Raw genomic sequence first — 15,525 nt, 5'->3', positions numbered from 1 at the left:
AGGTGCTACTGTCCCCCACGCCACCCCCCAGCCCTGCCCCTTCCTTCTCCGTAGGGCCTCACGGGGGACCTCTTCTGGCCATTCTTGGCAAGCGGCGTTTTCAAGGGAGGCAGGTGACAGCAGCAGGACACTTATAAGAGGCACCTTTGCCTCAGTCAACCTCAAGCCCAATCTGCTTTCCACCTCCACATCCTGGGACAGGCCCTGGGAAAGAAGACGTAGGAGAAAAGGCCCCTGGAAGTTCACGATGCCAAACACACTCATGATCCAGCCCGTGAGAGTCTGAGGAGAGAAACACCAGGTCCCCTCCTGACCTGGGCCCTCTGACCCCCTCCACCACCAGAAGAAGGAGAGTGGGGACCACCACTGCCTTGTTCAGCCTGTGCCTGGCAAAACCCAGGTGCCGACTCCACAAATGACTCAATCAATAATCCCTAGACTGCAAATTCCATGAAGCATGATTTTTTTTTTTTTGTCTGTTTTGTTCTTTGATGAATTTTCAATACCTAAAAGAGTGCCTGGCATTTAGTAAGGGCTAAATAAATATATGTTGAATAAGTGATTCCAGTAATAAGTCAATGAATGAAGCAAAGAATCATTGCTATCAAGAGAATTACTATAAGTGAAGTCCCCTGCGGGCTGGGATTTTTTTGTCTTGTGTTCTTTGATAAAGCCCCAGGGCCTTGAAAGGCCTTGGAACATAGGAGGTGCAGAGTAAATGTATGTGAGAGCACATGTATGTGAACATATGACTGAGTAAACCACTGAATCATGACTCACTAGAATTTAATCTTTCTGGAGGCAAGGGTTTCCATCTGCTTTGTTTAAGGATGCATTCTCAGTGCCTACAACAGTGCCCATGTCGAATGAATGAATGAATGAATGAATGAATAAGCAAGGCCCCAGCTCTCAGCCCAATGACCTCAGACTGAGAAGAATGAAACACAAAGGGCACCTGAGCCCCGCCCCCGGCCACCACTCGCCTCATGGTTTTTTAAATAATTTGTCGATTGTTTTTAATTGTTGAGGCAGTAATACTTGGTTCATGAAACTGCAATATACAGAGAGGTGAAATAAATAGCTTATATATATATAATATATATAATATAGCTGGTTTTAAAATATTCCCTTATTCATTGGTGTACTAGGTCACGTGAGTCATGGAAGGTTGATAGCAGCATCCTCCAGAACTGTGAGTAATGCAGGGTCACCATGATTGGACGAGGCCGTCTGTCGTCGGAAGTCGAGGCGCCGAGAATTCCGAGGGGCACACCTTCCCTGCGCGGTGTCTCGGGGCAGCTTGCAGCAGACAATAAATAAATGACTGCAAACCAGAGAGCGATTTTTGTTGGAGTTTGGGGCAGGGACAGGGGATTGGGAAAGAGGGGGAGTATGTTGGGGGTGAGGGGATACTACTTTCTCTTTGTTTTTCTCTCTCTCTTTTTTGTTTTTTTTGCTTTTTTTTGTCTTTTTTTTGTCTTTCTTTCTTTTTTTTTTTTTTTTTTTTTTTTTTTTGCTTTCAGAACCTTTGGGAAAAAGGACTTTGGTTTCTCAGAGTGTCGTTTTCCTCATTCAAGTCCTCCTCTGGGGACAAGTTTAGAGTTGTCTGTTCCTAGAGAGACACAAGCACCTGTGTGTTGACAACAGTCCCTTGGTGTGAGTCTTTTGTCATAGGGAGTTTCAAGTCAACAATAAAATCCTTATCGCTCCCCTCCCCCAAGAATTTTGGTTCAGTTTTTTGTCTTCTTTTAAACACAATATACAAAAATAGAAATTCTTCCTTATTTTTCATGTAAAAATATTCCTCTGATTGCAGTTCTCTGTGAGTGTGAGTGTGGGCTGGGGAAGCCTGGCGGGGCCACAGCGGGGCCAGCCTAGCCGGGGTGTGTGGGGCGGATCCGCCGGGACCGCTTGGTCACTGTGGTGTACTTGAAGGGCTTCTGCAGCTCTGCCTGTCCCTTGGGGTAGCGCTTCATGAAGTGGACGTCCTGCTGGTTCTCCCGGGTCTTGGGGCCTTTCCGTGGTCGCCCCTTCTTGGTGAAGCCCACGTACCAGCCAGAGTACTTGGCCGACATCAGGGCTGTGTAGTTGTTCTCCAGGACCTTCTCGATGAACACACACTCTTTGCTGGTGCCATCGGGCTGCAGGAAGAGAGAGAAGGAGGAGGTGAGAAGTGGGAGGGCAGGCGCAAGGGACAGAGCTATGTAGAGAGGGCATGGGCAGGTGGTCAAGGCTTGGGGTAGCGGAGTAGAGAGGGCCTGACCCAAGCTCTGGCCTCAGCAATTTCACTCCCTGGATCTATGGAGTGGATTTGTCATACTAGCCCCTGCATCCTTCCCTACTCACCAATTAGGTAACATCCTCCCATTACCACTCAGGGATCCATCTCTTCCACTCTCCACCCTGTAACCAGGGGCTTCCACCTCAGCTCTACTAGAACAAGAGACCTAGACCTGACCAATCAAAACATTATTTCCCATGACTGGTGCAGAGCACAGCATGTGGCCTGAGCCATCCCATCAGTGTTCCCTGAGACTCTTGTGTACGTAATCCCCAAAATCACAAGCCGATTTACACTTGGGAACCATGTAATGCTGAAGCGAAGGCAGCCATCGTACCACCATGAGGGGAAATTCTGTTTGACGACAAAGCCAGCTTGGAGCAAGGAAAGCCAAGAGGAAGAGAATGACAGAAACCGATTCCTCCTCACATCTTTTAGCTTCTGGACCGAGCTGCATCTGAAACTCAAGTTACCTCACTGTTATGTGGGCCAATAATATCTCATGTCCTTTAAAACAGTTGAGACTGTGTCCTACCACATGCAACAGAAAGGAGTCCCAACTAACATGCACTAAACCTGAGATGAAGCCAACTACTCAACTGCCAATCAACTCCACTGTTATATAGTTAAACATAAACTCCATTACATGTGGGATGTGGTACATCTTAATGTTTGGTGTGAAGAGTGGTGGGAACCTCTAAAAATAAGAGTTTTGGCATGGCCAAACTCCAAAGCCTCTACCTCTGGTTCTGAGACTTCAGGGTCCCAGGTGAGCTCCCTGGGAGACTATGCTAGGCAAGGAGCGCTAGATTCAGAGTCAGAAGTTGAATCAACTCTAACACTTCCTTATGTGACCTCAGGCTAGTTAATTCCACTCTCTAAACTTTGGATTCCTCGCCCGGATCAAATAGGGAAAACGACTCCTGCGTCATAGAGATGTTACGAGGAATGACGCTTATAAACGAGGCTGGCACACAGTAGGAACTTGTTAAATTATTCCTGAAGAGCAGGTGGTTCGGACAGTCTGGCCTCCCTCCTTGGATCTGGACAAAGAGTGGTGCGAAGCAGGCTTTGAATCTCCTCCTTGAGAAAGTCGAATTGCTCTGTGTGGAAGAGTGGGAAACACACAAAGTTGGAAGGCCTGAATTAGCAGCACTCGAGTTTCCAGCTAACATCTCCAAATTTAGGCCGGGCCCACTCCTCGTTACAGACGGATGCCCAGCCAAGTTGGAAGCCCAGCGGTCTGGCTGTTCATGGAGACTGAGGTGCGAGTTCCAGCCTTTTGTTTGAAGTGGAAAATGGGCCGGAGCTTCCAGGAACGTTCACCTTTGAGCAGAGGGCAAGCTTGGGCCCTGCAGACAAAATGTTGAACTTCGCAGAACGGGACAGGCAGGGTAAGAAAACATTCTCTGGAGGAGAGATCTTTTGAGGAGGCTGCAGAGTGGGCGGGGTTGGGGGGGGTGGCCTGGGAGACACATACAGGACCCAGAGGACATTAGGGGCTGGGTGAGGAGTGAGGGACAATTGTGAGGGAAGCCGGGCATATGTGCAAGGCTGATAGGAAGGAGTGGTCTCTGGGCTCTGAGTCCCCCATGAATAATTCTGGAAGCTGCCTATCCAACCTGAGTCCAGGTCCCTTCGCTGGTTTCGATGGAACGGTCAGAGCAAACTGAATAAAGCCTACACCATGGCTGTTTCCCCACCCTAGAGCATCTGCCTGGAAAACTGCTTTCAACCTTCAAGGCTCAGTTCAGTAACCACCTCCCCTGGGAAGCCTTCCCTGACTGCCATCTAGCTCCCTGGATATTTCCTCCTCTTCCTTCAAGACTCCATTTAAACACCAGGCTTTACTGAACTCACATACTCCATCTTCCGAAACACCTCAACACCCATTCCTTCTCCCGCCATCCCCCAACAGAGCAATTCTGTATCTGCCTGCCTCTTCATCAGCCCAAGAGCTTCAGGAGGTCAGGACTGCTTCTCAGTTGCTCTCCTGGCTCGGCACAAATCTTAGCCCAAGACAGGGGTGCCCAGAGCATTTGTGGTTAAATGGATGAGAGTTCTGCTCGGATAGAAACGGTGGGGTTGACACATGAATGGGTTTTCCTCCGAAAGAAAATGGACTCTGTCTCCTGGATCCCTTACTAAGGCCCCAGAGACAGTCATGAGCTATGAGAGGCCCCTCCCCTGGGGGATGTGCTAAGAAGAGTGAGGAGAGGGCTGGAGCTCCCTGCCTGCCAGCCTTGGGCTCCCTCCTCATCCATTCACTCAATCATTCAGAATTTATTGATTGCCAACTATAGGCCAGACATTTCCACATGCATTACCTCATTTAATCCTCTCAACTTGCTAAGGTAGACTCTACCTGGTAGAAGAAAACAGTTCAAAGAGGCAAAAATGGCTTTCCCAAGGTCACGGAGCTTGTTAAGTGGCAGAGCCAGGATTTGAACCTGTGTTTGCCACGTGTAGCTCGCTTCTCTGCTGTCTAGTGCCAGACAGGCCCATGAGGAGAAAGGGTATGGAAGAGTGGGCACTGCCCATCAAAACACCTCCTCTCCCCCAGGCCCACAGAGCCACCGTGGGCATGAAGCAAGAACTCGGAGGTTCAAGGGCCAGCACACCGCCTGGCACACGTGCTCATCCACGTCTGGGTTGAGGATCTGGGCTTCAGGCTGAGATTCCTGGCACTCCAGAGGTCAGGAGCCCCTTGGGAGGAGCCATGGGGCCTATGATGGTCACAAGTTCCCCACCATGAACTCAGACCCAGTGGATAAGAAGCTAACAGTAGGCTGTCCCGGGGCTTGACCCTCACCTCTGCTGACTACCTCTATAACCCTGCTTATGGCCCGCAGAGATTTAAAAAAACACATATGCATGGGCCTCACCCCTGAAAATGCTGACTCAATCAGTTCAGGCAAGGCAGATCATCAATATTTAGAGAGTAAGTGAATAGCCCATCCCAGAACCTTGGTGATTTAGTAGAATTTGATCATCTCTCCCCCTCTACCACCTCCAACCTCCTTCTTTCCAAACTGGAGTCCTATTCCTTCTATTTGACCTGAAGACTGAAACCAGATCACATCATTTGGCTCCTAGATCTAGTCTTCCATGAAACTAGAACTACCCCCTGGTTACATAGGCAAAAAAGTCCTTTTTTGCTTCAAGGCATTTTGAATTGGGTTTCAGTCACTTCCAACCAAAGCAGTCTTCACAAAGATACAGTGGTAGGCAGGGTACCCTCTGCCCTGAAAGGGTCTGGGGCCCTATGTTGCCCCAAAGAGGAAACACCAGTAATCACACAGGAGGGGGCAGATGAGAAAAATCCATCTGGGTTGAATCTCCACAAATGGGGAAAAACTGCCTGGTACATAGTGTTTGACACTCAACAACTCTTTATGGAATGAAAGGAAGTGCTATCTCCTAGGTCAGGTGGACGTAGGGTCCAGAGAGGTGGCAAGGAGAAGCGGGGCTACTTCTCTCTCAGGGGCTCGGGAGAAGAGCTCTGGCATAAGATGGGTACAATGCAGCAGAGGGAGTAGCACAGCCAAGGGTCTGGAACATTGGCAAAGGCTCTGCTGGGGGCTCAGCAGATGTGTCCAGCTGTGGCCAGAAATGTAGAAGATTGACACCCAGGGTCTAGACCATCCAAGGAAGCTATCCCGTTGAGCCAAAGGATCCAGAGCCTAAGCTGAGGTCAAGGATTCCCACAGGTGAAGGACCTGGCTTCAAAAAGGAAGGTAACTCATGTTCAGCAAGTAAGTGCCTACTAAGTGCCAGCGTTATCTTCCCATTTTACAGGTGAGGACACTGAGGCTCAGTGAGGTCAGGGCACTTGGATTCCTGGGCCTCATGTGGCTAATTCTGGCTGTAGGTTAAGAATCAATCCTCAGAAAGCAAGCACCCACATTTCTATTTCTTTGGTGCCCCTGCAGCCCTTTGGGCAGGTACAAGAAGCATGATGGATGGATCCACAATTGGATGCAGCGGGGGATGCAGGCACGAAGACAGACAGTGACAACCCAGGTAAGCAGACCGGAGAGAGACGGCTGTGCGATGGGCTATGGGCTCCAGGGCGGGTGCGCTGACTGAGCAGTCAGTGAAGCCAGAGGCTACGGCAGGATGAGCCAGGACTCATCCAGGCGGATGGTCAAGGGAAGGGCAGTCCTGGCAGAGGGTACAGCATGCACAAAGCCTGAAGGCGCCATCAGGTAGTAGAGGCTGGCAGTGCCATGTGTCCGTGACACAAGGACCACGAGGGCAGGGAAGCTCTCCCCAAGGAGTGTAGCCTTTCTTGGGTAGATGGTGAGGACCCAGGGACTGGTTCTGAGCTGAGCTGGGGACAGAGGATGGGGAAGACCTGATCCCTTTTGTGCTTTAGAAAGCTGAGGGTGGGCACTGGGGAAAGGCCTGGAGGTGGAGCCTGAGGCCGCTGAGGAACATTATTCCGGAGAAGGTATGAGGCCAGAACAGAGGCAGGAGTTAGGGATGGAGCAGACACACGGGCTACCAAGAGTAATTCCAGGACCGGGGTCTGACTGGCTGGGGAGTCTGTGATGGAACAGCAACCCAAGGGCCTGGGGTTCCAGCTGCAGGAGCCAGAGAGAGTGAGGGGCGCTGGGCTAGGCAGAGGCCAACAGGGGGACCTGCCCAGGGCAAAGTCAGGACAGGGGGACTAGGGTGGGGTGGGTTGGTGGAGCGCCCTTGGAGCCTCCCAGGTCAGCCCAGAAGACCGGAAAGAGATGATGGGGGGAGCTGCAGCAAGCGGGGCGGAGCGAAGGGAGGGGAGGGGAGGGGAGAGGAGAGGAGGGGGCGGGTGGGGGCGGGTGGGGGCGAGCCTCCCTGGGCTACGCGAAGCCTCGCCGCCAGCTGAACCATCCCCAATATTAATGACGGGAGAGAGGGCGAGGGGGCAGGAAATCGGAGCCGGCTCCTGTGGAAGCGGTGACTCAGCGGCCAGCCGGCGGGCGGGCGGAGGGCGGCCGGCGGCGGGGAGCGGCCCGAAGGGACGGGGCTGTTCTTTTGACCCCAAGACGGCCCTCCTGGGGTCAAGATGCCGGGAACCGCGTAGACGGGGAGGGAGGGGCGCGCAGGCACTGAGCACGGCGGGCTGCAGCGCGGCCCCTCCTTTAAACAGAAAAAAAAAAAGGTGGTGGGGGGGAGAAAGCCGAGCCCACAGCTGCAAGCAGGTTGGGCCTGGGAGGCGGCCCAGGCGGGCAGGAGAACAAAGCGCCTGACGCGGTGCTTGCCGCGCCGCCACAGGAAACGCACGGCCAGGCCAGGGCACCCGGCGCCCGGCCTGCCCGCCGCCCCTGCCCCGGACCCCCTCGCTGGCTGGCCGGCCGGCCTCGGGACGCGGAAAGTGAATCACTAATTAAAACCACTCCTTGGCATACCGGGGCCGCGCTACACGGATTACTAGTATTTTGCTCTTTGAGAAGCTCCAGTCGGTGTGGGCAGTGCAGCTGGATTCCTTTGCCTTCCAAACCGGGCTTTGAAGCCCGCCTACCTCTAGCGTGGGACCTGGGACAAGTGCCCGGATGTGGCCAAGCCTCAGCTTTCTCATCTGTGAAATGGGGATGGTGGCAGTACCAACCTCTTGGGATTATTTTGGAGCATTTTTGCTCAGTGCCCAGCAGAAAGCAGGTGCTCAATTAACAGAGGCTATTGGTACCGTTGTTATTAACAAATAATAAGCAACAATACCCTGGCTCTGTCCAGCCAGGTAACAGGTCCCTGGCCTGTTACCTTCTCTACAGGCACTTGGGAATGGGGGAGGGGAGACAGATAAGAATTGGGGGATTCAGGAAGTCAAAACCATGGCTTAAACAGGAGTTGAGGTCATGCTTCCTTCTCCCCAACAAGGTGTAATAAATGCAAATCATCACCCAAGGTCTTGCCGCCAAGTCGAAGAAGCCATCCTCCTTGGAATCTGGGTCTGCCCTCCACCCCCCACTCCACCTGTTCAGCAGAAGCCACCACCCCCCTCCATTATAGAAGGTGGATAGGGGGTGAGTCGGGTCCCTGCAGAGAGAAGGGAACACGGAGCATGCCACTATAGAGCTACCACCAGTAATGCTTTCCACTGGAACATCCAAAGGAAGCAAGTGTATGAACTTCACAAACAGACACTAGGAAAAAGGGGGGCAGCATCAAAATGCAGCATCAGTGGAGGCTCAGAACCCCTGGCATGTGGGTCCACACCCCACCCCTGCCCTAATTTGTTACATGCAGCTCTCTTGCCTATTCCAAAGTAATAAAATCTTCCTGAAATGCTAGAATCATGAGGCCCAGAGCTGACAAGGCTGCTGGGTTCCAGAGGCGCTGCTTTGAGGAGTCGTAAACCCCTGGTGATTGTTAAAACAATGCTGCAGCCCCTGCCCTTGGCCTAATGGTTCCCTGTTCCCAGACATCAGGTACATTCAGGCAGGGGGCCTCAGAACCCCTCGAGGATTCTCCCACTACCAAGCAAGCCAGAGCTCCACATCCACCAGGAGAGATCAGGGCCCTGTGTGCTCACGAAAGTCACAGCCACAGATACCTCGGCCTGGCAGGCTGCAGGTGTGGGGACAGAGAAGAAGTGGGGTGGTGAAAGGAAGAGATCACAATGGGAATCTCACACATACACATACACACACGCACACACACACACACACACACACACATTCATGGGGCCTGTTTTCCATTTGGGGCTGATAGGGCCCTGGACATACTGTTCCATCTACCCAGAGCTGCCGGGGGACCCACCCAATCCAGACCATCACTTACCTTCCCCACAAGCTTGCCTTTCCGGTTCATACACAGGTAGAATTCCGTCTCCTTGCCCTTGATCCGGACTTGACTACCGAAGGTATCTGTCTCCACTAGGAGCTGGGCTTCGAAAGGCAGAAGGAGAACAAGACACATTTTTTTACCAGGGGCAATGGCTGGCCTAAAGACTCAGCGACATGATCCCTGACCCTGTCCCCAGACCTCCCACTGCCCCCAAAATCAGGCATGGGGGATGCCTCTGACAGGTCTCTCTGGAGCAGCCTGCCCCTTAGGCAGGGAGAGAAGCTGTCTGACACCTGTTCCCCGACTCCCAGCCTCTCTTGACTCCACTTGGGACCCAGATCGCCCCTTGTGGCTGAAGACCAGTGTGCCTTCTCCTCCCCTCGTCATCCGCTTACCCTCCCCCGCCAACACCCTTCCCCAAGGCAGGACAGACAGCCACACAAATAACCCCAGAAAAGCAGCAGTCTCTGAACTAAGGGGTCAGACATTCAGAGGCACGTGAGCTCACACAGGCATGCACACTACGCACACGCACACAAAACACACACACACACACCTTGCCTTGTGGAATGCCAAGCTGCTTCCTCCAAAATTTAGGTCACAGGCCCCTTCCTCCAGGGAAAACAACATCTGGAGAGTCCCCTCCCCTCTGGGGATATGGGTGAGGGAGTGCCCTGGCCACTTGAAGTGGGGAAGGGTCAGGGAGGGGTGTTTCGAGTCCCTGGGGAAAGGAGGCTATCTGCATAATACTTCACCTTCCTCGATCAAGGCCACCAAGGCTGAAGAATAACTACCTCCCAGGAGCCGGGAAGTCCCAACCAGGACCCAATACCCCCTGGTCAGGAGTGGGAGGCCCCATGCTAAACCATCTATGCTCCACAGAGCCTCCCTCAGGATGGGGGTGTCCAGAGCTGATCCCCAAAGGCCTGACTAAACAAGGACATCAAGTGGCCAAAGGGTGACTGTCTCTTGATTAGGCATACTGTGAGACCCCTCCAGTCCACATTTTCTCCCCAGTAGGGTGCTGTGTGACTTTGGCAGGTCATGTGCCCTCTCTGAACCTGAATCCCTGTGCCTGGATTTCCCACCACCACCACCCCCTTCTTTGCCTATGACCACCCCCCCATTCTCACCCTCCCTCCCCTCACTCTTTGCTTCCCAGCACCTGCCCCTCCCTCACCCAAAATATTTTTATTTCAGTGACAAGGGACTTGCTTCTCAATAACAAAAATCATAGCCCTAAATACAGTATCCTTGGAGCCACAAAGAGTGTACCTCAGTGCCCCTAAAATACACTAGGTATGATTTTAATAAAAAAATTTTAAATAAATACCCTGATGCCCTGCTGTGAAAATTAAAACCATCTGGAACTCAGGATTTCCAAATAATTAATCTAGCCTTCCTTTGACACCACTACTAATTAAAATATGATACCCACCTTTCCAAGGAAAAAAAGAAGAATTTATATAAAATTTAAAGATCTAACAAGAATTTAGTAATTCTAGGAACAAGGGTGGGGGGCACATTCTTCTCTCCACCTTCCCCCATCCCTAGTAATCACTGAGTTGAGAATATTAACCAACACTGAGATAGGGGGTTATAAGCCCTTCCTGTTCCCTGTTCCCCTTAACTCAAATTCCCCATTAACTCTCCTCTTACCTTGGTTCCTGGGAACCAAGGGCCAAACATCACAGCAGCTCTGGGACTTGCTTTCTCTATCTCCTCACAAAGCTCAGGCCCCACACGGGATGGGGGTTGTTGGGGGGTCAGGAGGGTCCCCAACTCTAGGAGCTTCTGACGAAGGTAGCATGTGTAAGGGGATAGGTGAGAGCTTTGAAATGCACAGATATGGATATGAATCCCTGGCCCCACTTGCCACTGTATGACCTTGGGCCTTAGTTTCTTCATCTGTAAAATGGGAATAGACATCTCCAGTCTTCAACAGTTATGGTGAGGATTATACAAAATGATGCTGTAAAGGGCCTAGCACCCTGTTCTCAGAGGCTGGGTAGGGGAAACTTAGTAACTATTGTTTAAGTTTCCTAATAACTGCAAAACAAAAATGTTTTCCCAGAAAAAAAGAAAAGTAGTGGAAAAAATATCAGATGTGTGTAAAAGGGCAGAGATGGAGCAGAACTTGCCTCCCCAAGGTGTGCCCTCTGTCCTGAACTTCCTCAGCATCCTCCAGGGTCGCAGGCACCCCACACTGTGAGTGCATCAGAAAATGCCTTAGACTGGGATTCATGGGGTCTGACTCCATTTCTGGAATTGCCATCCTGGGAGTGTGACCTTGAGTAAGCCACACAACCCTCTGAGCCCCAGTTTCCTTACCCATGCAGTGGGAATGGGGCTTGACCCTATTCTGAATGTCTCTGGCATTGGAGAGGGGCAGGCATGGGAAACCGTAAGAAGAGGGTGAGGCCACAGGGCTGGGGCCCAGGCAACCCCGAGTGAGTCCGAGGGGAAAACTGCTCTGTCTGCCCTCCCCCAGCACATGCCTGGGCCTCTGTCCTCAGAAGAGCTCCTACTACACGCTGGATCTGGCTCCCATGTGAGCCTGCTAAAGTCACACATCCCCACAAGGTTGGGTACCTTTGTCCCCTTTTTACAGTGTAGGAAACTGAGGTTCAGAGAAGCAACCCAGCAGGAAGGGCTGACGTCAGGTCTGCCTGGCTCTTCCTGCTGGGGCCTGGGTCCCAGAGGAGGGCCCCCAGCTCTGGGGAAGACTTGGCTCAAAGCACAACCCCCATCTCTCATTAACCACAGCCCATCTCAGGAAGCCCTGGCCTCTGCCTAAGCCATCCAAAGGGCCTGGGGCTGGGGCTGGACTGCACCTCCACCCCTGCAAGCCAGTCACCCTCACCCCAGCGAGGGCAGGGTCTGCACCAGCCTCTGTGCCCAGGGAGCCAGAAGTCTGTTCTTCCCCGACTGCAACAAGCCATGGAGTGACCTAGACTCCACTCAGCACATGACATAATGAGGAGCGAGCCGGGCCAGGATTATGTAAAGTCTTTGGGGAGTAATAGCAGCAGCATTTCTCAGAAAGACAGAAAGAGAGACTCCGCCCGCTCAGACCAGGTTTGCCCCAGAGCCTGCCTGCCTGGTCCTCAGTAGCACGCTGCCCCTTCTCCTGACTCAAGCCCCAAGCCCCCAAGATGCAGCTCTCAGGAGCTAGGAGCCTCATCTCCGCTCAGTTCCACTCTCGCCTCTGTCCCAGGCCAGGCGGGAGGGGTTGAGGATAGTATCTCTCCCCTCACCACCCTGGCATGCCCCCATCCTCTCTCTGCCACTCTTGTCCCCAGCAGTCTCTTCTCTACACAGCAGCCAGAGGGATCCTTTTAAAATATAAAATTAATTGTGCCTCGTCCCTGCCAAAGCCTCCTATGGATCTCCAACCCACTAAAAATCCAGACTCTTTACGGGGACCCGGAAGGGGCACGTGGTCTGGCCCCTGCTGCCTGCTCCCACCTCCCTCCCTCACTCACAGCCCTCCAGCCACACAAGCCTCCTTACTGTTCTTGCTCTAAGACACCAAGCACACTCCCACCTCAGGGCCTTTGCACTTTTCCTCTGCCTGGAGATTGCTCTGCCCAGAGCTTCCCATAGTGGCTTCTCACTTCCTAGGTTGACATCTCAGCTCAGATGCCACCTCCTCAGAGAGGCCTTCCCTGGCCATGCTGTCCAATGTCGTACTACCCTCCCAGTTCAGCTCTAGCCACCCCCTGCTCCACTGCCCTCAGAGCTCTTCTCCAAGTTGTTTTATTTGCTACCTTTTCTATTGTCTGTCTCTATCCACTGGAAGGTAAGCTCCATGAAGGCAGGCCCTTACCTGTCTCATTCACCACTGTGGTTTCCAGCACCTAGCCCATACCTGGCTCACAGCAAATGACCAATAAGTAAATTTTAGTAAGTGCATAAAGGGCTTGGTGAGGTAGGTATGAATAAAGCTATTTAAAAGTTAAAGCAAACGAGATTCGGGGAGGTAAAGGGACTTACCTAATGGTACACAGCTAGTAAAAGCAGGGTAGAAGTTCAAACCAAGTCTCTGATTCCAGGTCAATGCCCTTAGCAACTCTTCTCTCTACCTCCCCACCCCCCCGTGTTACTCCTGCCACTCACTAGAACTCTGAGCTCCTACCCACCCATCCTTACAACAATCCCAGGAGATTAGAACTATTTTTTTATTATCCCCATTTTACAGGTGAGAAAATTGAGTCCCAAGGTCAGACAGGGATGGAGTTAAAAGGCAGGCAGGATTCAAACCCAGGCAGGCTAACACGGAAGTCTGGGTCTTAGCCTGTCTCCCCCACCGGTCACTTCTCCTCCATGTCAGTCCCTTTCCTGGGGGAGTTAGTGAGTGAACGAACACCAAAGGCAGGCAGGGAAGGTCTTCGCTTGACCTCACCTTCTTGGGGCAGAGGTCTGTGGGTTGGGATGCCCAAAGACCCAAAAGTTGGGGCCCATCCCTCCTCAGCTCCACTTCCAAATGACCTTGAGGGAGGAAGGGGTGCCAACGGTCACCCTAAGGAAAATACCTTCGAGCTGATTCTGGGAGGTGGGGGAGCCCATAGGAGCACCCAAGTCTGGGTTCAAACCGCAGCCAGAGAGGCATGAAATGACTTCAGATCTGGTTTTGACTAGAAGGAAAGGCTGCACGCACCAGAGGGTGAGTGCAGGATGGGGTGGGGGGGTCCCACAACCCAGCTCCCCTGAAGGCAAAGTCCACAGAGCCAGTCTTACCAGGGCCCAGCACAGAGCAGGAGCCCAGCGCCTGCCCATGGCTGGGGGTCAGGAGCTCGAAGGACCCAATCCCTTCTCCAGCACTGAGAGAGGAAAGCAGAAAAGGAAAATGAGAAAGTGGAAGAAAAAGGAGCCGGAAAGAAAGCCCTTTCAATAAAAACTCATGCTGTCTTTTTTTCCCCGTTTCTCTTAAATGCATGGAGTAACAATGACAATTAAAAAAACAAAACAAAACAAAACGGCTAATACTTATTTGAGCATTTACCATCTGTCAGGCACTGTGCTTGGAGTCTGAATGTGGAATGTCTCATTCGATCCTCACAACAACCCCATGAGGTAGGAACTATTACACCCATTTTACAGATGAAGAAACTGAGGCCCTGAGCAGTTAAGTTACTTGCCAGAGTCACGCAGTAGGACCAGGATTTGAACACAGGCAGAGTAACCCCGGAGCTAGCCTGAGACAGAGAGATTCAGACAGAGGTGAGCAGAGCAGGACAGACATCAGGCAGATCAGCCATGGCAGAGAAAAAAGAAATGACTTTGATGGATGGATTGATTGACTGATTCCAGTGTGATTCCCTAGCTGGGCTTCCCTGCGGGCAATCCATAGCCTCACTTTAAAGACTTTTGGTTTGAAGGGTAGGAAACGACAGGGAAAGACCAAGAGGCAGACAGAGACCCAGAGAGACACATACAAAGAGGGACACAGAAGACCCAGAGAAAGAGAACTGGAAACAACTAAGCAGGAGAATTGGTTTCTTTTCCCCCAAGCCTTGGGGTAAAATCTCCAAGACCTGAGAAAGCAGTGGGGGGAGCTGGGAGCCAGCGAGAGGCTGGGCAGAGCTGGCCGCACCCAGACCCCGCACGGAGTGGCCAGCAGCCGCTACAATTCCAGTGCTGACAGTGAGGCTGGCCACTCTCCAGGCATCATCTTCCAGCGAGGAAACGTCCTTGCCACAAGAGGCACTGGGAGGTCACACCAAATCACACTCCCTTCCTCCCCTCTGAAGGTGGACCAGGTCGAGGGGAGGGGAAAGAAGCGGGGGTGGGGGGAAGGAGCCCTTTCTGACCTTTCAGCATCACTATCCTCACACACCCACACACACCCACTGTGGCCTCTCCCCAAAGGTGCCCATGGTTCCCCTTCTCCTAAAGTCCCCCAAGGAGGTTCGCAGGCCACGTGGGCGAGCCGGAAAGGAAGAGAGAAAGAATCAATAGGATCGATCGGGAGCTATATTTAATCCTAGCTGTACCTCTCATGTGGCCATTTGAGCTGCAGAGTCAGCGAGGTGTGGGTGGCCACTCCTCACTGGGGACAGAAGTCGTGGAACATGAGCTCAGAGGGCAGGGGGTTTAGACGGAGATATTAATGCCCCTTCCCAGCTGGGAGCACCCCTCGGGGAAGCTGGTCCTGTCGCTCACTGTATCCTTGCTGCAAGATGCAAGGCTGGCTGGAAGGAAGGACGGGAGAGGAGGACAGGAGAAGAGGAGGGAGGGAGCACGGATTCCCCAGGTACCTACTGTGTGCTGGGCTCTGTGCCAGGCACTTGCCCCCGCCCCGGGGGAGTGGTCCCATCTACACTCCCGGACGCACACATGGGTCACCCATGTATTCACTGGCCCAAGCATGTATTGAACTGTTGTTTGTGGCTGGCTCTGTGCAGGGGATACAGCAGTGAACACAATAGACAGAAGCCGCCTAGCCTTAGAGTTTGCACTATAACAGGAGA

The 15,525-nt window shown here is 52.5% G+C and overlaps 1 protein-coding gene across 1 annotated transcript in view; it reads right to left on the bottom strand.

Annotated features, from left to right (window-relative positions):
- Positions 1-989: 989 nt before the first annotated feature.
- FGF18 (fibroblast growth factor 18) overlaps positions 990-15,525 on the bottom strand; it is a 35,078-nt gene continuing 20,542 nt past the window's right edge. Inside the window, exons 4-5 of the mRNA XM_082380887.1 lie at positions 9,047-9,153; positions 990-2,141 (exon numbers count right to left, since the gene is read on the bottom strand). Of these exons, the coding sequence (XP_082237013.1) occupies positions 1,875-2,141; positions 9,047-9,153 (374 nt within the window). The 3' untranslated portion in view covers positions 990-1,874. The remainder of the gene's footprint in view (positions 2,142-9,046; positions 9,154-15,525) is intronic.

Source organism: Balaenoptera borealis, assembly GCF_965194805.1.
Source record: "Balaenoptera borealis genome assembly, chromosome: 2".
In the NCBI taxonomy this organism is placed as follows: domain Eukaryota; kingdom Metazoa; phylum Chordata; class Mammalia; order Artiodactyla; family Balaenopteridae; genus Balaenoptera; species Balaenoptera borealis.
The sequence above is the reverse complement of the archived record's forward strand: the minus strand, read 5'-3'. Positions and strand labels throughout refer to the sequence as shown.